This window comes from Symphodus melops (genome assembly GCF_947650265.1).
Source record: "Symphodus melops genome assembly, chromosome: 1".
Lineage (NCBI taxonomy): Eukaryota > Metazoa > Chordata > Actinopteri > Labriformes > Labridae > Symphodus > Symphodus melops.
In genome coordinates, this window is record NC_136691.1 from 12,336,077 (window position 1) to 12,359,416 (window position 23,340).

General features: G+C 43.3%; 1 protein-coding gene across 6 annotated transcripts; it reads right to left on the bottom strand.

Annotated features, from left to right (window-relative positions):
* Positions 1 to 13: 13 nt before the first annotated feature.
* Positions 14 to 22,663, bottom strand: map7b (microtubule-associated protein 7b). 6 transcript variants are annotated; one of them, XM_079336393.1, is made up of 19 exons: positions 22,535 to 22,663; positions 11,254 to 11,424; positions 11,081 to 11,158; positions 10,154 to 10,317; positions 9,449 to 9,566; positions 8,885 to 8,986; positions 8,382 to 8,492; positions 5,937 to 6,056; positions 4,841 to 4,989; positions 3,935 to 4,074; positions 3,486 to 3,724; positions 3,232 to 3,382; positions 2,960 to 3,128; positions 2,770 to 2,874; positions 2,635 to 2,685; positions 2,520 to 2,550; positions 2,316 to 2,430; positions 2,033 to 2,211; positions 14 to 1,815 (listed from the first exon to the last, which is right to left on the bottom strand). In XM_079336393.1, exons 1-19 carry the CDS (start codon positions 22,578 to 22,580, stop codon positions 1,805 to 1,807), a joined length of 2,250 nt encoding a protein of 749 aa, XP_079192519.1. In that variant the 5' UTR covers positions 22,581 to 22,663; the 3' UTR covers positions 14 to 1,804. The 6 variants fall into 6 exon arrangements, with proteins under 6 accessions (XP_079192519.1, XP_079192518.1, XP_079192517.1 ...); XM_079336392.1 differs by having other exon boundaries at positions 3,935 to 4,071; positions 4,832 to 4,989; XM_079336391.1 differs by having other exon boundaries at positions 3,935 to 4,071; positions 4,841 to 5,013.
* Positions 22,664 to 23,340: the final 677 nt, after the last annotated feature.

A 23,340-nucleotide genomic window follows, 5' to 3' on the forward strand; every position in this document is an offset into this window, starting at 1 on the left:
CACCAGTAAATGATCAAGTCAAAAAGTTTTATTTTCTGCCCAAAGCGTACAGATGCAACTGTTGTACAGTGATTTCAGTTTGACAGTTAATCAAAGATTTCATCCCACAGACCCTCTGAAGTAAAGGGTGTATTACTCTTCAAAGACTAGTGGTCAGTCTTAATAAAATATATCAACTTTTACATATAATTCATAGAATATCTAAGTATAAGGTTTCACAATCGATTTAGCTTCTGTTAAAGTTCTTTATAAACTCAAGTTAGCACGTTGATAACAGCATGCTGTGCATTATTGACAGCAACAGGCCCTTAAGACAGACACTTGTAATGTTTCTGAAGCTTCCTTCTACTGTATGTAGTGCAAGACTTTGACAAAAAGAAAAGAAATGCAAAAGGTTCCTGGAAAAAATGCAAAGAGCAGCATTATTTAGAGATGACAAAGATGGACGTGAAGCTCACAGGAGTGCAATGGTTTATCCAGTTCTTCATGTTAAATCCATGTAAGAATTTTCTGACATTATTGCTTCAACATTCCCGTTTCATAGACGGTGACGCATTCTTTTTAAACGTTTAAATAAATAAGGAAAGGAAGCCCATGGAATTTTTGAGAATTGGCCCACATGCCAAAAACTCACACTGGGAATGCATACCTTTTATTTTACAGAATGATTCGGGCTCGGTCTTTCTATGATGCTGTAAGGCAAAGAAACATCACAGTAGCAGCTTTTTTTTTTTTAATTGTATCCTTTATCGAAAAGTTCATATGACCAAGATTATGACAGAATTAACACCGCCAGCAAATTAAATCCAATCTTTTAGTTGCCTGGCCAAAACAAAAGTTAGCTTCCAACACTGTTCAGATAACTGTGACACCATGCAGCAGTGGGGAAATGGAAGGGGTAAACAAATCCAAGGGCATTACTTAAAGTCAAAGCAGTTTTTACTTTCAGTGAAAACAAAAAGTGAAGACAGCCTGCGGACAAAACAAAGAATCACTTCATCTGTACAGCAATTAAATTAAACTAAAATAATCAGTAGTGTACACCCCATTTCTCTGAGAACAGTGTTTTCATTTGGTCATAATTTAACTTAAACTTCATCATGCTCTGTCACCCCTGCCACACTCATCCAAATATATTACATGATACTTTTCCAGTAGTCTCGATAAACTTCATGCACTCACATCATCTCACCTGATGCATTTCAATAGAAATGTAGAAACCGAAGAACTATGAGGTTCCAGTTCGAGGGCATGAAACTATAAACCTGCTGTACCAGCTATTATGTCACACTGCTGATTTTGTGACTGTGTTACATTGTGTTCTACAGCGCCAAAATAATCTCTTCAAGTATCATGTCTGAAGACTTCAACAGCTGGTCTCAAGTTACACTATTATTAGTCTCTCATTCACTCGAGACACGCACACACACACAGACACAGAGTCACATGATGGCATGGCGCTCGATGCCCTCCTGTGATTCCAGGACATTCACTTCAGAAAGACGGGGAAGTTTGGGCTGTGACAGAGCATTATCGTATGTAATTGTGGTCGGAGGGCGTCAGTTCCTCCGAGGTTTGAAGAGGAACAACAAAGTTCTCTCTGGAGACACTTTGGAGACAGCTTCTTTGGGAAATGGCTGCGGTGCTCTTCTGTCACAGGAAGGGGCGAGAAGGTAAACATCTAGAAGGATCCGTCTGCGATGCTACAGGTCCCTCCTTTGATTCGACAGGTCTGCGTTACCTCTCTTTTGCCGTCTCACTCCCTGTCTCCCTGGGTGCGGAATCATGGCGTCCTGAAAGGGCCTCAAGCAACGTCTGAAAACCAGGGTTACAATAAAACATGTTCAAAAAAAAAAAATCTGAATTCATTAAGACGATAAGACGAAGAAAATCTCTTCCTTCATGAAACTGCTGAAAACCCGTGAGGTTGATCATGCAACAGGTAGCTTAGGTTACTTTAAAAAGACAACCAAGTGAAGAGGTTGACAAATCAAAGAAGCCCACACGATGCAGACGAACGATGCTTACTGACCTGGTCCCTGCTGGGCTGATATATCCTCCACCCCGCTCAGAGGCTTTAGGAGACCGTTCTCCCGGAAGGCTATGACAGGAAGTCTCTCCTCCTCCAGCTGCTGCTGCTCCTCTCCCTCAGGAGGAGACAACCTGGAATGTGAAGGCAGTACGATTACCTCTTCAAACTCTCCGTTCTCTCTGTCAAAGAAAAAAAAGAAAAGAAGACAAGAGTAAGAGACAGAGAATTTATTAAAAATGTTAAAAGTAAAGACAAACAAACATCAGACATCCTTGGGATTTACCCCTGCTCAGATTGGCTTAGTGGGGCGGTCTTTGGGCTGCGGTCAGCTTCCTGGCCGTTGCTGCTGTGAGCTAGCGACACAGTCCCAGTGGAAGGGCCTGGACTGGCGGGGGTCACTGATGAGAGAGAACATACACAGGATACTTTTCAACACCTTTTATTCTTCAAAATATTAAAATAACGTTCATGAGATAGTGTACGTTACCTGCATTGTCACCGTTCCGAGGAACAGCTCTCTAAAGATGGAAAAGTGTTGCGTTAACATTTATGATTCATAGAAATACACCACACAACACATTTATCCCACGTGAAGGCGTTACCTTCTCCGCTGTGTCTGAACGCCTTGTTCTCTTCATGATCTCCTCCAGACGCTAAAAACGTAAAGAAAAAAAAAGTTTTTTTACTATACTTGAAAAATATCATTAAAATAGTCGAGGCGTGTGAGAATGCGTCACCTTTTTTCTCTCAAGTCGTTCCGCCTCCTCTTTCTGGAAGTGTTTCTCTCTCTCCTGCCTCATTCGTTCTGCCCCCTCTCTCTGTCGAGACTCTTCCTCCTCTTTCTAACAAACACACGCACACACACAGTTGGTTTACTGTCAGTGGGACAAACTTCTGGGACGGGTCTGTTACTTTCCTTTTCCTGACCTGTTTCTGAAGTTTCTCCGCCTCCTCTTTCTCTTTCTCAAGCCTCTCTTCCTCCACCTTCCTCTCCTCCTCTTCCTTCCTCCTCATCTCCTCGGCCTGACGCTGCGCCTCCTCCTCTCTCTTTGCTCTCTCCTCAGCTTTACGGCGAGCCATCTCCTCTCTCGCAAACCTGTGTGAACACGAAAGAGTCACAGGTAAGAATGCAGATGTGCACATGCATGGTGAAACTCACTTTTTTTTTTTTTTTTTAGATCGCCATGTAAGAGGATCACCTGGCCTGCTCCTCTTGTTGCTTGCGCTCCTCTTCCTCTCGCTCCCTCTGCTCTCTGGCCAGCCGACGGTTCTCAGCGAGGATACGACTGGCCTCCTCTGGATCTGTGGTGCCTGCAGAGGGCCTCTGAGCTGGAGGACTGCTGACACTCTCTAAAAACATGGATGAAAACTTTACCAAGGTATCTCACGTCGACAAAAAAGCTACGATTAATATGTGATGTGTGTAAATGGAGGACGTGGCCAGGTAACTGACCCTTGGCTGGTGATGGTGATTGCTCACTGCTGCTCTTGTTCTGACCAAGCGGCTGAGGCCGAGGCTGAAGAGGACCAAGGACCTGCTCTTCCTCATCCTCCTCTTCTTCTTCTTGCTCTCTGGGGGATTGGGGATTCTCGGGTGTGGTCCGGAAAGGACGCAGGTTTCCGGGGTCCTCTGGCCCAGGAGACTTGAGCAGCTTGGGGGTTGGGGGTCGCTCTGTCGACTTTTGGAGTTGCCTACGTGCAGAGAGAATGACATATTTGGCGTGTGTCTGTGTCTGACGTTCCTTGGCAATAAGAACTGTTTTAATGGAAACGAGTTTACCCATACTAATCAGCCATTCTAATAAAAGCCTTTCAAAACGGTCTCACCCTCCTTCTGCTGACAGTAATCCAATCTGTTTTACATCTGCTTATGTACCTGATTGTGCGAGTGTGTTCTCCTACCTGCCAGTAGAGGGTGCTGGGACTCTGCTGGTCTTCTTTCCGAGAGAAGAGGAGCGCTTGTTGGGGGGTAGACTTAGAATGGGAGCCAGTGGGAGTGACAGGTTGCTCCATGACTTCCTGACACTGTCGCGGTCCTTCTGCTATTGTCGGGTGAGACGAAGGGAAAACGTGAAATATCGATAACGGGCGCGGACTCTTTTAGAAGTATATTAATTCTACACAGACACAGTCCTTAGCAACACACACACACACACATGGCTCAAAGGAGGCACCGAGACCCGGGTGCCCTGCTGACAGATGAAGAACATGATCAGAAACAGGATTAGACTCAGACAGCCTTCCTGAGGGCAGCATATAACCTCTGGCACCAAAACTTGACTCCAACATGAAATTTAAACTTGATTTTTTTTTTGCCAACTGTCAAGACATTTAAACATGTTCTGTTTGTGTAGTCATGTGTGAAAGTGACAATAATAATAATAATGACGTTTATGTTTGTTCTCATGAGCTGCATATGCAGGTTTACACTCGCCATTTATAAAGCATGTCCTTCTAAGACCTTAATGGTTTAAGCTGTGACACTTTGTTAGCAGACAGATGGACAGTGGGAACAGTGTGTGTGTGTGTGTGTGTGTGTGTGTGTGTGTGTGTGTGTGTGTGTGTGTGTGTGTGTGTGTGTGTGTGTGTGTGTGTGTGTGTGTGTGTGTGTGTGTGTGTGTGTGTGTGTGTGTGGAGCAGAACTGTACAGATACTCTGATGTAATTGTGCCTGACTGATCTGGGACAACATCAACATGACAAAAAAAAAAAAAAAAAAGATAATCAGCAGGAGGAGTCAAATGAAATAAATGACTAATAATTCGGAAACAGAAACAATAAAGAGGTGATGGTTGATGACCTGACACACCTGTGTGGTGCCGGTGGTCCTCCTGCGAATCGTCTTGGAGGAAGAGGACGCCGTCTCCCTGCTGAGGCTCCGGTCATGGCTGCGGCAGTGAGGAAGAGGCTGGGCCTGCAGGGCCTTAAAGGACATGGAGCCCATGGGGTGGCAGGACACTGAGCGAGGACACACAGGCATGGCTACAGTGATGTATGAGGTGGGAGTGTTTTCAGGGAAAGTGAGGATCCGAGCAGTGGGAGGATTTATGAAAGGAGCACAGAGTGTGAGAGAGAGACAGAGGAAGGAAGGAGTGACGAGGAGGTGGTCAGATAATTAAAATGGAGGAGGTGAGTTTAGGAAGACCGATAGAGGTTTGAGAGAAATGAAAAAAAGATGGTGGAAAAAGAAAGAAGAGAAAGAAGCTGTTAGTACTACTGAAAGCTCAAGTGCCAAAATAAAAAAACAACAACAACCTCTGTTTTTAAAAGTCCCAGTGTTAAAGCATGTCTACTTTGTTAGACTCTATCCTTTAGAGAAGAGCACTACAAACTAAAACTACATCAGACCCAACGCCAAATAGCAAAAGTGAATAGGCAGCAAAATACAAATAAAGACAAGCAAGGATTGCACCAACACACACTCTATAAACAAAGTGTGACATAGAAAGTGTGAGGAGAGGAGAAGCAAAAGAAGATACTGTGTGTGTGTGTGTGTGTGTCAATATACAATAAGTCACATTTTTGGAAAAGGAGACAGTTAATATTTGTCACAGCGATGACGATGGAGGAAGCATATCCAGTCCCGAGACAGTGTGTGTGTGTGTGTGTGTGTGTGTGTGTGTGTGTGTGTGTGTGTGTGTGTGTGTGCATGAGCTTTGGGTGCCTGATACAGACTGGTGATGGGAAGTTTCAGACGGTGTAATGCTTTAAGTCTGGCCAAATCTGATTAACATCCCAAACTGTTCCAACTGGTCCAAGAGACCAAAAAAAAATTAAAAAAAATACCTCAAGCACTTCTACTTTAGATTCACAGAGTTGTGTAAACGCTCGACACCGACCTCCGGCTCGTATGCTTCTGACCATGACAACCTGGTGGTGTCTTTCATGTTGGACGTGTGTATTACCCGTTTGCTCTCCAGACAGACTCATGGCGCTGCGGCTACGAGCCAAGTAGGAGTGTGTTGGCTGCTGCAGGCGGTTCACCACATTGCTCTCCCATGGCGTCAAAGGAAGACGGCGGAGGCCTGGACACACACACACACACACACACACACACACACACACACACACACACACACACACACACACACACACACACACACACACACACACACACACACACACACACACACACACACACACACACACACACACACACACACACACACACACACACACACACACACACACACACACACACACACAAGGTTTCATAACGACTAAAACGATTAACAGCCCACTGATTAGCCAAAGCAATCAGTCAAAGCAGATTAAAAATGATGCATAATTACTGTGGTTTTTTTGTATGCCTTCCCTTCCCTCGCACTCGACAGCAGAGTGGGCCAGAGCTAAGGTAAAGTTGTTCACATGCACAAGCTGCTCGGTCACACCTACACCACAGCATGCAAGAGTTTGCTAATTATGAGAGGGGAGCAAACAGCCTGGAGTGAAGCGCAAACAGGCAAGAGGGAGCATTCACCCAAGGAGAAGGAGGAGGAGGAGGAGGAGGAGGAGGAGGGCAATTTCAAGAAGACATTCCTCATTTCAGCTTGTTTCAAGAAATATGGAAATTAAACCACGAAATTATTCAACATGTTTTTTTTTTTTTTGGTTGGGTTCAAAGTTCTTACACTTGGCCATGCACATGCACGCTCCTGGTACCTTAGTGAGGATGTTTGAATACAGGGCGTGATTTGTAACTTCCATAAGTGGAAAATGCATCAATTAATTAATCATCACTCAGAAGAGCCAAACAATTGGGTATCAGGCGACACATGCAGCGATGCTTGTAGAGAACAAGGTCGCAGCTTTCAGAGTGAGCAACAACTGGGCTGGAAACTGTACGAAGGAGTCTCTTACCTTAACCACAAGTAAACATCAAGTTTTTAGTGGATGCTGCACACAATGTCCTTCTTTTACTTGGCAGCAGAAGACTTGTTACAGTATAATTGTACATCCATTATAATGGATTCTTCTGTTTGTTGAAATGTGGGTGTTGAATTTTCAGCTGGGATAAAACAGTGTTCCCACAAAAACAAAAAGATTATCCAACAGAGGATTAGAGAAAGGGGTCACGCTGGGGGGGGGGATATCTTGATCCCTCCACTGAAATACACGGAAGTGCAGACACATGCACGTATGTACACACATTTATGTTACATGTTATTGGCCATGTTGGATTTTTTAGTCCAGGTTCAAAACTTCACAAAAATCATTCAAAAGTACGGCCAATGTTTTCTCCATTCACATGAAACAGTAAACGGTCATTGTTTTGCAATTCCTCAACAGTTTCCAGCCCATAAACATTGTTTGCTTGGCAGCCACGTGTCTCGAATAAATAAAATGCGGGACCAAACTGCAAAGAAATTCTCATAAGACACCTGTGTTTTTATGCTGCGCCGTCTTCCCGTGGTGTAGGCGGGACTTGGACTGAGTTTTGCTAATAACTGGAGAGGAGGCTGTTCTCATGTGTAAGCCTGTCAGCAACATATACACATCAAAGAATGAACAATGAGCACTCACACACTTCACATAGTCTGAGAACTTGGATTCAAGCTACGTAATAGCGTGACATCATAGCAGCGCGACAGTGTGTACCCCGCTGATAAATTCCACAAAGAAGAAAACAAAACGTGACACAGTAAAGAAAACTAACGATGGAAGACATCCAGCATCTCATCTCCTCTGTCACTGGCATGTGACTCTTTTTTACAAAAACTTAAATCAAGCTTTGTTTCAGAGAAGGCTGTGTGCGGCGAGGAGAAATACAGACAAACAAAAACAATCGACTGTTTAAACAGGGCGGGGTTGTGTTTGTCTATCAATGCCGCTGTCGCACAGGAAGTGACGACCAATCAACGGATTGTTTCGCTCCACTTTTTAAGGGTCGGATCGATATACTTGGCACCCCAACCGTATGGTCCCAAAAAAGTAGGACGGTACGGGTCGCTAATTTGGGGATCTCTCCCGCCTTACTGCCGTACTGAGACGAACCGAACTGAACTGCTTGGGAGGAAACAGCGCTATACATTTCTCAATATATTCAAGCATTTTATTTTCTACAAAAAATGTTTGTCTGTATTAATGAACAGTTAGACAGAAGATTGTCAAAATAGTTCAGCAAACACAAATGACATGTCACATGCACCGATTTGACTTTCTACATAAAACACGGTTTCCTGGCTACATTGCTGTCACATCACTTTGAAAACCCCACAGTGCAAATAAAAGAAAACAAAGACGAGTCACAAGACTGTGAGAGCCGTTCAGCTTACAGCAAACACAAAGTCAAGAATGACTGTGTAATGAATCATGTTGGTGTTCATGTGTCATGATATACATTTTATTACCTCTGTCTGGAGAGTGAAGAAGTGTGGCGGAGGAGGAGGAGAGACGTTTGGAAATGACCGGGTCCGTGTGTTTGGATAAATTCATAGTGGACACCGACCGCCGGTCAGCATCTACGAACACAGAAGAAACATGAGAAAAGAAAATCAATGTTTTCATTGAACAAGGTGGAATAGCTGGAGGAAGCATTCTCTTCTGTAGGGGCTACTCTACGGGTTAAACCAGGTTAGAGAAACTACCAACATGATGCTAGAGGGAACAATGATACTTAGAAGATGAATTAGTGCTAAATGAAGCTAAAATGGTTTGAAAGAACGGTCCTGTATCTTGGGAAATAAGTTTGAGTTACAAACTGGATCGCTACATAAAACGCTAATCATGCCTTCCCACATTGGCCTACAGCCGCTCTAAATGCCAGTGAGCTATACAGGTGCCGGACACGTACAAAGCTAGAGCCAGTGGTCTAACACTGGACGGCTAATTGACACAGCTTTATTATATTCACATTGAGAGGTCATTCCGTGTCTGCGGTAGAGACTAAATGCACCCTGCATGTGCTCCAGTCCAGCAAGGTCGAGTGGACAGAGGAAAATCGACTCGACAAAACCTGGACCAGGAAGGGGGGGGGGGGGGGGGGGGGGGGGGCAATGGCAGAGAAAGAAAGAGCAGAGGAGTAAGAGTAAGATCCAGGGGTAAAGAGAGAGAGAGAGAGAGGCATGTGTGAGAGAATAAGGGAGCGAGAGAGAGAAAGGGAGAGGCAGAGCAGGGTGTGAGTCAGCAGTAACAACAGAGGGAATAGGGATCTGAAAAGTTCAAATGCAAACATGGCAGAACAATATTGACACGCAGAGGCAGGCAGATATTTACACAAGAGACACTGTCAGACATCAGGGAGATATCAGTAGTTTACAATAAACCTGGCAGCTCTGGTGTTCTAACGAGGAAAGATGTTGTAAGGTGTCTGATCATGCTGTAATGACTTTTAAAGAGTGGTGTGTGTGTGTGTGTGTGTGTGTATGTGTGTGTGTCTGCAGGTAGTGTGTGTGTGGTGTGCCATGTGTGAAGGTACCGGCTGGCGTGCTGGTAACGTTTGGGTGCAGTGTTCCTCCCCAAGACCATCGGTTGGTCTTCTGTTTGGTTCTCTGGCTCCTCTCAAGCGTCCGACGAATCACCGCCTCATGACGGACCTTCAGTCGCAAAAAAAAAAATTGTCATTGTCACATAATCAGCCTTAAATAGTAAAAAAAAAACACAATGATCACAAACTACAGGGAGTTTCTGTCTGAAAGGAAACATCCAGCCGAGTGCGTTTTGTTTAGTCTAGAAAAACCTTGCAGATAAAATCAGAACAGTGGTTATGCAGCGTACAAAATGTGAAAGTGAAACCATTATGTACGCGTTTATGTACGTGTAAACAGTCTTCAACATGTTGTGTGTCTCAGAATAATCTGCTCTTTTCCTGCCTCCTCCAAACAAAACTTCAACTCTTCAACACCATTTCTAATTGACAGCTTTGGAAACATCCTGTATCCTGGTTCACTGGAGTGTAGAATGTGTTTTACAAGTGAGCAGAGAGGAGCCGGCAGTAAAGTTCAAACTCCACCTGACACCAGAGAAACGGGACAAAGAACGTGTAAATGGTTCACTGAAAAAAAAAAAAAGCCTGTTGACACAGATAAGGACTACGTTGTTGTCTTAAAGGTGTGCATGCGTGTGTGTTTGTTGTACGCATAATGCAAAGGGCCTAATGTAGACAGATCCATGTGTGTCAGACCTTGTCCTCCTCCATTTTCTGCCGTCGTTTCTCCTCAACGGCAGCCCGCCTCTTATCCTCCTTCACCCTCTGCTCCTCCAGCTTCCTCCTCCTCTCCTCCAGGTGCTTCTCATAGTGCTGCCTGGCCCGCTCCTCGCGCGCCTGCCACTGGGCCTCCTTCTCAGCTGAGGTTTCGTGCACACACAAACATATACAAATAATGAATTAGCGTGTTTGTGTGCGCTAACACGCAACATTTAAAAAAAAAAAAAAAAAACATGCCACATAGACACACACATACACACACACACACACAGGCTTAAAGCAGCAGTGCGATGGGTCAGATGTAGATCATGTGACTTGGCTTTAGTTTTCGACACAAAGCAAATCCCTCGGCTGGGGGAAGAGTCATCACATCTGTATCATACCATGAACACAAACATACAAAGACAAACAGACCCCAACTCTGTAAGACCCCTTCTGATGTGGTATGCCACCCAAACTACTAAAACACATTCAAAACACCCCCCCCCCCCCTTAACCCTGGCCCATGGCTGGACCGATTATGTAACATTAGCGCCATGGCAACGGGGGTGCCTGGCTTCAGCCTCGACTTTTTATGTAACAACCTGAAAGAAGGGCACATCACCACGGCGACCAACCAAGTCCAGCCATGAGATGTCGGAGAGAAGACAATGAAGAAAGTGAAACATGCAATTAAAGTCTTTTACACTCTAACATTAAGTCCACACATACACAGAGAGAGACAGAGAGAGACAGAGAGAGAGAGACAGAGACAGAGAGAGAGAGACAGAGAGAGAGAGACAGAGACAGAGAGAGACAGAGAGAGAGAGACAGAGAGAGAGAGAGAGAGAGAGAGAGAGAGACAGAGACAGAGAGAGAGACAGAGACAGAGAGAGAGAGAGAGAGATTAAAAAAAATACAAACCATTCTGTTTCTCACGCTCTCCACGGCGCTCACGGGCTAACCTCTGTCTCTCATCAATCTTGTTGAAGAGCAAGGAGTCTGCAATTACAACACATGTAAAACAACAGAGTGAACTACTGCTGTGATTTGATCGTTATGAGAGCATCGTATCCCTCTCCATCCGTCACACTCGCCTGTTCTGGTGGCCGTATTGTTGCTGGGGCTGTTGCTGGCTGTCGTGTGAGTCAGGGTAGGAGTGGTGTTGGGGGTCAGGGTGGGAGTGTATGCCTGCCCGGAGCCTGCAGAGCTGGGGCGGGTGGCTGTCGAGGTTCTGCCATCCTCTGATTTATATTGAGAATAAGACGCTGGAATGACAGACAAAGCAGAAACGTGTCAATGACAAACTTTAAAAAAGGTCAGCGTCTGGGTATTGTTTGTGTTGCTGATGCCTTCTTGGGGAGGTTCATGTATAAAACGAACTCATAACAAGCGAGTATACCAGCTCAATACTTATAGTAGCTGGCTCATTTAGCTGGTCGAGGGTTTTGTTATTAATCATAGCGAACAAATCAGTAAAGTTATTGACCAACACATTCACCTGTCACTGTAAAGCCAGAGGTGCACGAGAGCACTTCACATGCGGACTTCTAAGTAAACTCGTATGTGTACACACATTTAAATAACACAACTAACCCCACGCTTAACATGCATACAAAAACATACAATAATAAAAGCAATCTGATCAATCTGAACTCTCTTTTTATTTAGAAAGCACTTTAGAAAATGTCTTTAAGAACAGACTGGGATATATATATAAAGCTGCATCATTTTAATAACAGTTTTTGTTCTCTAACGCTCCGTGTGTGTGTGTGTGTGTGTGTGTGTGTGCGTGTGTGTGTGTGTGTGTGTGTGTGTGTGCGTGTGTGTGTGTGTGCGTGTGTGTGTGTGTGTGTACGGGATGCAGCTGTTGTGTTGTCAGTCGAAACAACAGAAGAGGCACAAGCGTTCAGGGGCGACAGTATAACAGAGTGTGTTTGTACAGCAGGCTGTTGCGTTACTGACGATAACATTTCTGTTCTGATTGTTGTCACTCGTAAACACAAGCTGACAAGCTTTTAAACAAAGTAACCATACACAGTGAAATATCAGCTCAACATGTTTCTGTGAAATATGTTTGAAAGGACTGTGTGTATCTGATTGTACGGTGAATGATCCGCTTACCTCACATAGAGATACAGATAAATCTTGTTCTATACAGGGTTGTGTTGTGCGTTGGTCTGACAGCTTCCCTTAACTATAAAGAGCTGCGGGAAACAACTGGCGTCTGTTCATCTCCTCCCAAACTCTCCTGAAAATTAGCAAACGGGGCTCAGGTTTCATTTCGGTAACTCGCTCAGATTTCAACTTTTACATTAGCCACCGCAGCAGTTCTGTTCAGCCTTTTTGAAAAACTCGCAATATGGTCGACACGTCCATTCTTATACAGCCTATCATAAAAAAATAAATTAAAAAAAAACAGGCAACAGTGAGAAAATAGATGATGCAGAGAAACAAGCTGAATGGAGCAAGTCATTTGAGGGAAAAGCTCATAATCAGAATCAGCTTCACGGTCCAAGTATGTTTAACACACAAAGTAGACTGTGCTCTGTGTATAATGTAAACATTATGTAAACAATTAACAAAAAACTAAATTAAAAAGTAGTTATATATGTACAAGACTAAATAAGGTAATAGAGCCGTAGTGGATAGTGCAAAATGAAAAGACTGACTGAGAAGTTCAAGTACACGCAGTGTAAAGAGCCAATCTGTGTGAACTCAGCTCAGTCTTTGGTGATATTCAGGACTTCAGCCAGACGTGACAGAAGATGCCTGTCGTGTGTCTTTGTATTCCCACATGTGTTGCAGTGTTTCCATTCAGCTCAGAGCCAGGATATTGATTAGTGACACTTCCAACCTCAGGGTGACTCAACACTTTCTGTTTTGCTCCCGGACTCGAACGCCGGGCCTTTCATTCAGCCTCGCGCAGTGACAGATGCCCACTTGCTAAGTGTTAACTCCTCCTTTATGCACGAGTGTGGCGAAGACAAGAGTGAGAGTGAACGCTCCACTGAGACCAATCTGTCCCAGATAGTTCAAGACTAAGTTAAATCCCTCCCTCCTGACGACCTGAAATAGAACACGCTCCACGCCCTGTTCGACATCATTCCACACCGTTTCCTTATCACTTAGCTTCAGTGAAATGTTAGCTCAGCCAGGTAATGCATGGAGCTGCTGGAGGGGGAGAGAGGAGCAAAGTGCACAGTTTCACGTATACTCTAACATCTCAAGCCTTGATGGACCAGCTCATGCACACTTTGTATCTAAATGTTGGATTCAAACCTTCATTTTTAAAAGGATAATATCCTCTCAGAATACGATGCTGTGACTTTTTCTCCGCAGCAGCTTTATTGGTATGATCCACCAGCAAGTCTGATAACAACGGTGTAAACTATGATGAGTGACACAAAGAGACACAAAGAACAAGGAAAACTCACGAGCAGACACAGGCCAAGGTTTGAATAAAAAGGGATATTCTCAGAAAAACTACTGCAAATATTTTCACACATTTGTAAACCTTGAGGTTTCAGACGTTTAATGATCTTAAAAAAAAAAAAAATTGAAACATTTAAACGGTGAAATCTGTCTCCAGCCTGCTGGCACATTGAGACTGTTAATGGTTTTGTGCTGGACAAAGACATGAGCTCATAGCTGCCAGCTGTCATGGTGTTTGTACGGGACAGAGGTGCGTGCAGAAGTATAAACAGGTCAGCCTCAGGTGCTCCAGTCTTGTTACTGGTTAATAATGGCTATTGTTGGAACAGGAAGGACTGGGTTGGGCCGGGATGAAATGATGTCTAGTCAACAGATTCTTCCCCTTGAATTGACTTTCCTTAAACAAAAGACGGGCTCATTCACAGGCGAGTACATTGTGCTGGAATCAAACCCGAGATCGGACATTTGTGAATGGAGTTCAGGACCAGATTTTAGAATTAAATGACTGATTTAAGTGGACTTTTGACAACTTGAGTGGGCGTCTTTACGGCAAGCCAGAAGTGACATGCTGAGGACAGAGGCAGTTTCCTGTATTTTTCAAGCTGACCAATAGCAGAGCTGGACTGATCTGAACAGCTCCCTCTTTTGAAAACACAGAGAGACAGAGAAGAGGACAAAAGGACAGAGACGAATAGAGACTGGTGGAGTAAAAACTTCACCTTTATGTTTAATTAATCAATATTAACGCTAATGTTAACAGTAGCATTTAGATCATGGCTCATGATTTAGCAACGGATTGTTCACGACGCATCCTACAGAGAGTGTCTGTGGATCTCTGTAGGAGGACTTTGACTAACTGCCAGACATCCTGTTATCAATGTGCACACACACACACAACACACACTATTCAACTAATAAAAAGGCAAACCACGGTTAGAGTTAATGGATGTCAAATGATGACAGAGGGAGGGGTGAGAGTGTGTGTGTGTGTGTGTGTGTGTGTGTCATCTCATTTACCACCCTACAGCCATTCCAGACCTCACTCTCCCGATAATGTGTCTCTCAGCTGGACTACAGACACAAAGTCAGACGCACACTGACTGAGGACTGAACGTCAAAAGAAGAATGTGGATGTGTTTTTTTTTTTTTCTCGACCAGTTCCCAAAAAAAAATAAAAAATACAAATAAATGAAAAGTCATGATGAAGCTCATCCTGCTTTGAGTACAGTACTAGATGAGGACCGAGATGTGGACCAGTGATTAAAGAAGCTCCTTGTAATGTTGACATCATCCGTTTCCTTCGTGTCAGTGTTCAACACCTAAACGTTACAAAGAATCAGACTCCATTCTCAATCAACTTCTTTTTTTTTTTTGAAAAACAGAAACATGTTAAAAACGGTGTCTCAATGGACTTCAGCCATCATTACGCCCTTTGCACTGTCCCACAGTGATTTCATGCTACGATGGGGAAAGCGAGAGAGGCACCGACACTTAGCTTCAACTACATCAACACACAGACAGTTTTTTTTTTGGTTCAGTCATTTCCTCCTGATGTATCTTACCGTCTCATCTTTTTGTTCTATCAGTCTGAGGTCATTAAATAAACAAACCTCTAAAAGCTGCAACATATTTGCTCGTGCATATCAGACAGCCATGAGGTCAGCTTTGCGAACACAATGACAACATTTTATTTCAAGCCCAGTTTTAACCAACAGTGACACTTCATGACGCTCCAAGCATCCTGAATTCTTCATTCTCGAGCACGTTGTGAATGTGGTTAACTGCTCCATGCTATCTGAGAGCTACATACGTCTGCGTACATGCAGTTTTTACAGCGTAATCCTGTGTGCTTTGTCTTCACACATTAAACACACTGGATTGAAACAGAATCGATGACTGGAAGAGTCTCTCTGGATTTAAGACTCATCGGGATATATTGAAGTCCCCCTTCTGCTGCTTATTAAGTGATATGAATGAAAATAAACATTGGCTTGATGTGAACGGCCATCACATTAGAGATTGATGTCCTTGAACCACCTTGAACAATTTCACCTCCCGCATGTTGGAGTTTAAGAAAGCCTTGTGTTATTTCTCTACCCTGCATCCAGCTCATTATATGTTTTTGTACCAATAGAAGTCCTAGGATCAAACCGCAAGTCTTTACCTGGATTTGGGTTCATAATTCCAAGGGTATCAATCCCGGGATGGGATGTGTTTAACCCCTGGCTGGCGTCTCACTCCAACTAGTCAGAACGAAGGGCCAGAATGAAAGTTCCTACTTCCTGACAACATCCTATGCAGCGGAAGATAAGCCTGATTCCAAAGTCCATGGTGGAGAGAGGTGGACGAAAGTAAAAGCAAATGAAAAAAATAAAAAAATAAATTGATGCAACTCAAAGAACAGCGCCGCCAAAATGGAATTGTTTGAAGTGAAGAGGCCAGCAGGAAGCGAGATGCCAGAGAGGTAAGCTATGGACGCTGTAAGTGTCGTTGACAGAATGAGAGACAGGTTGTAGTGACTCTCCAACCCCCATCCTTTTGTCCATAATTGTGTGTATATTTTGGTGTAACAGAGACAGAGAGTGAGACATAGGGAGAGTGTGACTGTTTAATCTGCCCCTCCTTCCCCTCATGCCAATGTGCGTGCGTGTGCATGTGTGCGTGTGTGTGTGTGTGTGTGCACGCACCCTCCCCACCCCCATCTATCTGCATTCACTGGCGCTCAGATTATATGGTCAGAGTTAGCGATTAATGCCCAGCTGACCAGGCCAGTGAGCGTAGCAGGCGAGCTTGCTGTGTGGCGTCTACCTCCCCTTGCAGCCTTAGAGGATTAGCAGCTGCTAATGCTAAGCTAAACGCTAAGCTCCAACCAACAGAGAGGAAAAGGGGGCAGGGGTAGGAAGTCCTCCTTTCGGGCCAAAAGACAACAATTCAGCCCTTGGTGACAGGAGCCTGAGAGGAGGGCAGTACTCAGTGTGTGACACATGGTGAGTACATGTTTCAGCACAGTGGACAGAAGGTATAGAAACCCTAACACCAATGTTTTGTGACACTGTGGGCATGACTAACAGAAACTGCTCTCGCAGCAAACAAGCTTGCACTCAGATGATATGAAACAACAACATGGGAGATAAAGAGTCACTAGACCATTTCTAGTTTGCTAGTAGAATGTTATCTCCTCTAAATAACTATTGACATCATTTATCCAACCAATCACCACATACCAGGCCAAGCTGTCACTTCTCATAAAAGTAGGTTTTTTTAAGGTGAGCTCCACTGAACTGGCTCAGGTGATTTTCCTGGATACATACATACAGGAGATATGTTCAACAACTTGGCAGTCGACTAATTCTTTGAGATCCCGCTACTGCAGGAGCTCACAACCGCGTCTCCATTTCCTCCTCCTCTCGTCTCTTCTTCTTTATTATTGATGTTTAAAGTGAGCTGTGCATGCTGCTTGCCCACTGAGAAAAACTCCGAAGCGCTGCTTACGCGAGTCTGCCTCGTGTCACGCATCGTGTCGTGCACTAAAAAGGAAATGCATATGTGAATGAAGGTGTTGAATTAGCTTGTGTCTTCCCTATTAAAGAGCTGATGCAGAGACTGATCACTAAATGACATGGAGCCACAGCATCTCAGAATAAGGAGAAATCATACATCTCAGCAGCTTCCTGTTTCCCTTAGAAGAACATTTACCGCCATCAATAAATTACAACTGATTGTGTTGTTTAAGGAGCACTTAAAAAGAAAAAAAGTCATATTAGTTAAGATGAATGGACACGCAATGTTGAATAAAACAAGAGTTAAACTAAACAGTATTTCACTGCCACTTCCCTGCAAACACTCACTTTAAATAACTTGAATACCAGCATAGAATATATATCGTTCTGTTTTGAAGGCAGCGTATGTTGAAGACTGATTCGCAGCTTTTTTCACTGCATTTATTTCACTGCTCATTCTCCACTCCCCTCTTTAAAACCTGAAATACTTTCTTGGATCCCAAAAAAAACAAACTGGTAAGGTATTAAATAAATTGTGAATCTATTTCAAAATATGAATGAAAAGTAAACTTTGCACTTGCACTTTTTTTCTTGCTTGCAAATTTTCTTGCTTGCCTGAAATGAGAGACGATCAGTGAATGTGAGCATGATTCTTCTCCCGCATTGTGACTGCAGACACTCGATGTCCTCTTGACTGACCGCTCTGCTTACTGTTGCTTTCTACACGAGTCAAGTGGAACTGCACCTTCACTCTCATCTGCTGCCCTTGTGTTGACCCAACCTTGCCTTGTCAGCTGGTTTCAAAACACACACACACACACACACACACAAGTACTCAAGCTTCCTCTTCATCAGCTTTGACAAAAAATGTCCCATCAATGAACCACTATTTCATTTTTTCCCCACACTCTTTCTCTTGTTCTCTTCAATGGTCAAACATCTCCCTGCCTTAAAGTACACCCACTAACTGACATCATAGTTTCAATAAATCTGCACAAAGTACCAGCGTTATTTCTTAGTGCTCTCCCCTTTAGACCCCTCTCCGTTTCCCTTCATCCTTTCCCCCATACCTTTTTTCTTCTTCCTCCTGCAAGCATCTTTCCGTCTCAGTCCCTCCTCTTCCTCAGTGATGGTGAACAGTGCTGGGATGGCCGAGCGGCTCCCTCCCGTCCTCAGCTTCTGCTTGCACCGCGAGCACCCATCTCCTCCTCCACCTCTTCCTCGTCCTTTACTTTCTGGCATCTCTTGCCCTGTTGCTAACCCTCGAGCACCCTGCTAACTCACCCGGCCCCTGCCCATCCCACCCTGCAGAGTAAGGTGGGGGAGGAGGAGGGGGTGAATGGAGGCAAGCGGTGGAAGCCAGAGGATGGAGATAGACGGGGGTCACCCCTAAAAGCTTTTTTTCTTCTCAAGTAAGACGTGAATAGCTTACAGCTGAAGCTAACGGCTAACTCAACTGGCTGCACATTGCTGCTCTCTGTGTGTCTGTGTGTGTGTGTGCGTGTGTGTGAGACAGCAGAAAGGAGAGGAGGGGATGGATGAGAGTTAGAGGAAGAGGACGAGGAGGAGGACAGAACAAGAGCCGGTGAGATGGAAAAAACTTAAGATTATAAAATGCTGTAGAATAGATGAGAGGAAATAGGAGAGAGGTTGAGAGAACGTAGTGAAGGTGAAAGAGCAGCTCACTGCCTGCGATGGCAGTGCCAGGCAGAGAGACAGAGTGCGGCACAGTCTGAGCTCTTGTGGATTAAGTCTTCTTCTATAAGCCACACTACAAGACTGGCTCGGATGAGAGCTGGAAAAATTGCACTTCTCTTCCCTCACTCACCATAACATGCTGCTGTCACCAGAGTTTAAATAGCAGGCCCCACTTTTCCTCTCTCTTGCTCTCCCTCTTCCTTCTTTCGCTCCCTCTCTATTTTTTAAATGCAAACCTGTCAGAAGAATCACATCACACAAGGTACACAGGCTTTGCGGCAAACACACATCCACACTGTGGCCTACAAAAACACTGGGTAATACTGGGTGTCGGGGCTGTTGAAATATTCAGTGCAGATCCAGCAGCGGAATGTGAGCCGGCACCGGTAAAAGGGTTTCCCTGACAACAGCAGCACATGGACCAAATGACGCAGCGGCAGAGCGGGCCGGCACACTTTCATGTAATGCAAACACGCACACACAGGATGCACACCTCAAATTTAACAAGGCATGACTAGAGGTGCCTCCGTGGAAGGGGGCGTGTTCTTAGAGCACATGGTATATGTCTCAAGCTCCGCCCATTTCTCCCATTAAAGAGACATCAGCTTTTCACCATCCCAGAGTAGCACAGTGAAGAAAAATCTTTCCATTCATCTCCTGCTGGCTCTTTATATATATATATATATATATAAATAAATATATAAAAGACGATAACACCAGCATATGAAGTGGATCAATTAGAAGACTTTTAGTGCAGATTCACCTCATTACTATTTCACTTCAAAAAAACAAACATGAAAAGGTGAAAGAAAGTGAAAAGAGCGTGCAAACTCAGAGTTGAGTATAAGAGCCATTAAAGGTAGGGAGAAATGATGGGGGCAATTATGTTGTTAAAGTGATCAGAGTGCAAAGGCCTGTCCAATAAGAGTGCAAACATCAGCCTGAACAACCGTGTGACCATGCGTTCGTGCACGCTTATCTCACATCTTCAAATGCAAATACTGACAAGATTAAACAGCCAGCATGACAGCCTGGAATCATCACGCCACTAGGAAGCTGTAGCTTAAGACAAGAAGGCGACTGAAACGTAACACAGATGAGCGCTTGTTGCGTTTGTTGAACATTTGGATTAACTTTGGCCAAGAAACGACACAACAGACACTTCCTGTGCGCAGTATTCACTCTGAAATCACCTAATTCAAAATGTCTTTATGATGTTAAGGAATGCAGAGCAACACTCGCTGCTTAATCTCCTCAGGGGACACATGCTGATCATGAAAGAGCAATCTGATCTTTGTCCCTATAGGATAGAGTAATGTTGTAATCCTACACTCAGACTGGAACAGACTGGGCTGGGCTCCACACTCTTCCTACTCCACTTGACCATGGAGTGAGACAGGCAGGAGAACAGATGAAGATTTTGGACAAGTCTACACTGAGAAGGGAAGGTTACATGCTCACGTTTACTTTCTGCAGAAACGCCACTTCCAGCCATAGCTGGAAAGAGCATATTGAGTTTGAAACATTTAACAAAAGTAATACTTGTCTCAGCTTGCTGCTCAGAATATGATTATTCACCACTGTAAACAAAAACATTTATACAACTATCTTTTACCACTTGCCAATTTTCAGGATTTACAGATGCTCTTCAGTTTATTTGAATAGGGCTATAGCTTAAAACGTGCTAAGTGTGGTCCTATACTGCAATGTGTTGTGTCAAAGTCTATACTAAATTATAAATGTAGCTTTATGACATATAGGTCTATAGGTATGATACTAATGTAGCCAAGTCGCATTAACTTCAACAGAACAACCAAGCATTGTTTTTTTTTTGCTGATTTCCACAAAACCTCAACATCAGAAAATCCTGCAACCCAATGAAGCCTGGCAGGGTTAGCAAACAGAAGAGATCAAATGACAAAACATGTATTATCTTGCTGATGTAGGCCAAACAAGATGGCAAAATGTAATAAGATGTGTGAAATCTGTCTGTCATTCAAACAAGTTCCATTTTATGAAACCTTCAAAATAAAGAGGTAGACCCTTATCCTGAAGGCTACAGCATGGAGCTAACCTTCAGCACACTGACACCTGCTATCATGATGAGCAAACCATGCGTGGTCAAACAGTAGCAAGACCAGTTTGAAATCTTAACGTCAGCTGATGTTGAGAGAGATCTTTTACATTTCCTTTTGACAGATAATTGAAAAGAACAATTTAACCAGCATTGTGTAGCAGGCAAACTCGTTGGCAACTAATTTACATGTTAAAGGTGCGATAAAATTCGAGCAGTTAAACCAGCAGCATAATTGGAAGGTATTTTAAAATACACTTCCATAAGTCGTACTTAAAATGCCTCTTTGTAAGTATATTCCTCATTCTTAACCTTTAATCCCAGACTGGAAACTATAGTCTGTGTTTGTATAGCTTAACTCCTGAAGCCAATTTATCCTGATTAGACGTAACAAAACATGTCATTCTCTGTTACATTAACTACAAGCTTATACATTAATAAATAAATAAAAACCTACGGAAATAGCTCATGAACAAGCATAACTTAAACACTAATGTGAGAGGTCATCCCAGTCAAAACTCAATCATAAAGTTTCTTATTGGAGAACTATGTTTGAGGCGTTATTAACAACTGGACAAATACACTGTTTAATACTTTTGTTTTTTTTTTACCAGCAAATCATTGTTCTTCATCCAGTTATTCAGATAAAGAAGATGTTGGCTCTGCTGGCGACATTCAGTCAGTGACGTCACTGAAGGTCTGCTCATACAAAGCACGTGCTGTATCAATGCTTATTATAGCACCATCATCGTTTTCAAACTACAAACTGTATGCGGAATACTCTACCCCTCTGTAAGTCAGCGTTGAACTGAAGAGTTGTAGGTCTACAGAGTTTAGAATCGAGATTTTGGCGACACCACTGGCGACAAGCGGCTCTTTCTTTGATGTTTGCGTTTGACAATAAAACAGGCTGCCAACAGAAAAAAACAGTCTAACGCCATTTTTTCCCCGTGTAGTTTAATGTACAAAACTTGAATTTAAATTGCATAAAACCAGACAAAAGTCTGCCTAAAAGTTTCTAATAAGTTTAATGCAGTTAAGAAATGGTTTATGCTTTTTTTAATCCCTAAATTGTAATTTTAATGACGATCCATACCAAAGATTATTAGTCTCTGTCTCAGGTGCAGCTCAGGGCTTCGGTTATTCTAATAGATTCAGGAAAAATAACAAGCCAGATTAAACAGTGAAAGGAGTGGGGAAAAAACAAAAACAAATAGACTACTTTTCGACACCTGTGAAAGCCGAATAAATAAGAATAACTTGTAGCCTCAAGGCTTCTTCTCAGACCTGAGTATGTCCATTGATTCACCTGTCACCTGCTGATGGAGCATTTCAAACGAAACGTCAGCAACAGGTGTCTGTCCCTTCACGGGGAACTCAAAAGGTTTTTTGATAATAAGAACAAAGGTAAAACTGAACACTATTAACTGTAGTTTGGCACAGTTTATGTTTTTAAAGTAACCAGTTAGGTGAGTCTGTTGTTAGTTAATCCCACTCCCGTGACCGACCCGGCTCCCGGTAGTTCTTGAGAGTTCAGCGTCAGCGTTAAACCCACGACAACATCATTTGAATTCTCGAGGCAAAAATGATGCTCACTAAATTTAAACATGCCGCTCGTTCATGTAAAAAAAAAGTTAGATTAAGTTTCTTTTTCTGTCGGTAAAAACTCACCTTGGGACTCTGGAGGAGATGCGTCGCTACCATCCTGGTCCGCCATTTCTCCTGACGTCAGCTGAGAGGGATCAACTGCACGAGCTCGCGGGACCGGATCATGAGACAGACCGGGCTCCCTCCGACGGACAGGTAGGGGAGGACACGAGCAACCAACTCATCTCATAATAAATACCATAAAATGATACAACTTGTTTTTTTATTTTTTTTCAATTACGACTGAAAACATTTTCAAACACTTTGCTGGGTCATTCACAGCCTGTGGTCCAAAATTCACCTTTAAATCCTTTACTGTCGGGAGGACAAGTATTGTATTCTTGCAGCAAAAGGGGCTGCTGGTTAAGTTCTTTTTGAGTTGGAATATTTGTTCTACTTTTCTACTTTTGCTATTTTATAAACTTTGATGAAAGGTTTGCAAGTACCATAAAGGGTCTGAGGTCTATCTGTAGTATTATGCTGACATCTATTGACAGTAAGTGTATATGACGAGGCTTCTCTATATCCATAGTGAAATCATTGCTATAGTCTGGTGTATGATTTCTGTGGTATCAATTAATCTGTCAGTCAATCCGCACATTTACAATCACAAATGTGTCACATCAAACCTAGCAAACAATTAGGCAAGGCATACTGCCTACACAATAAACTATAAATAAAAGGCTATTTAATAATTAATCTGATTTAATACAAACAATAAAAACAAAAAGATATGTCATCAAAGGTTTTGATGAAACATGTCACAGGACTTTTAAAGTCAGGAATTCAGATTAACCAACATAGCCTGTATGGTAAATATCAACAGAAAA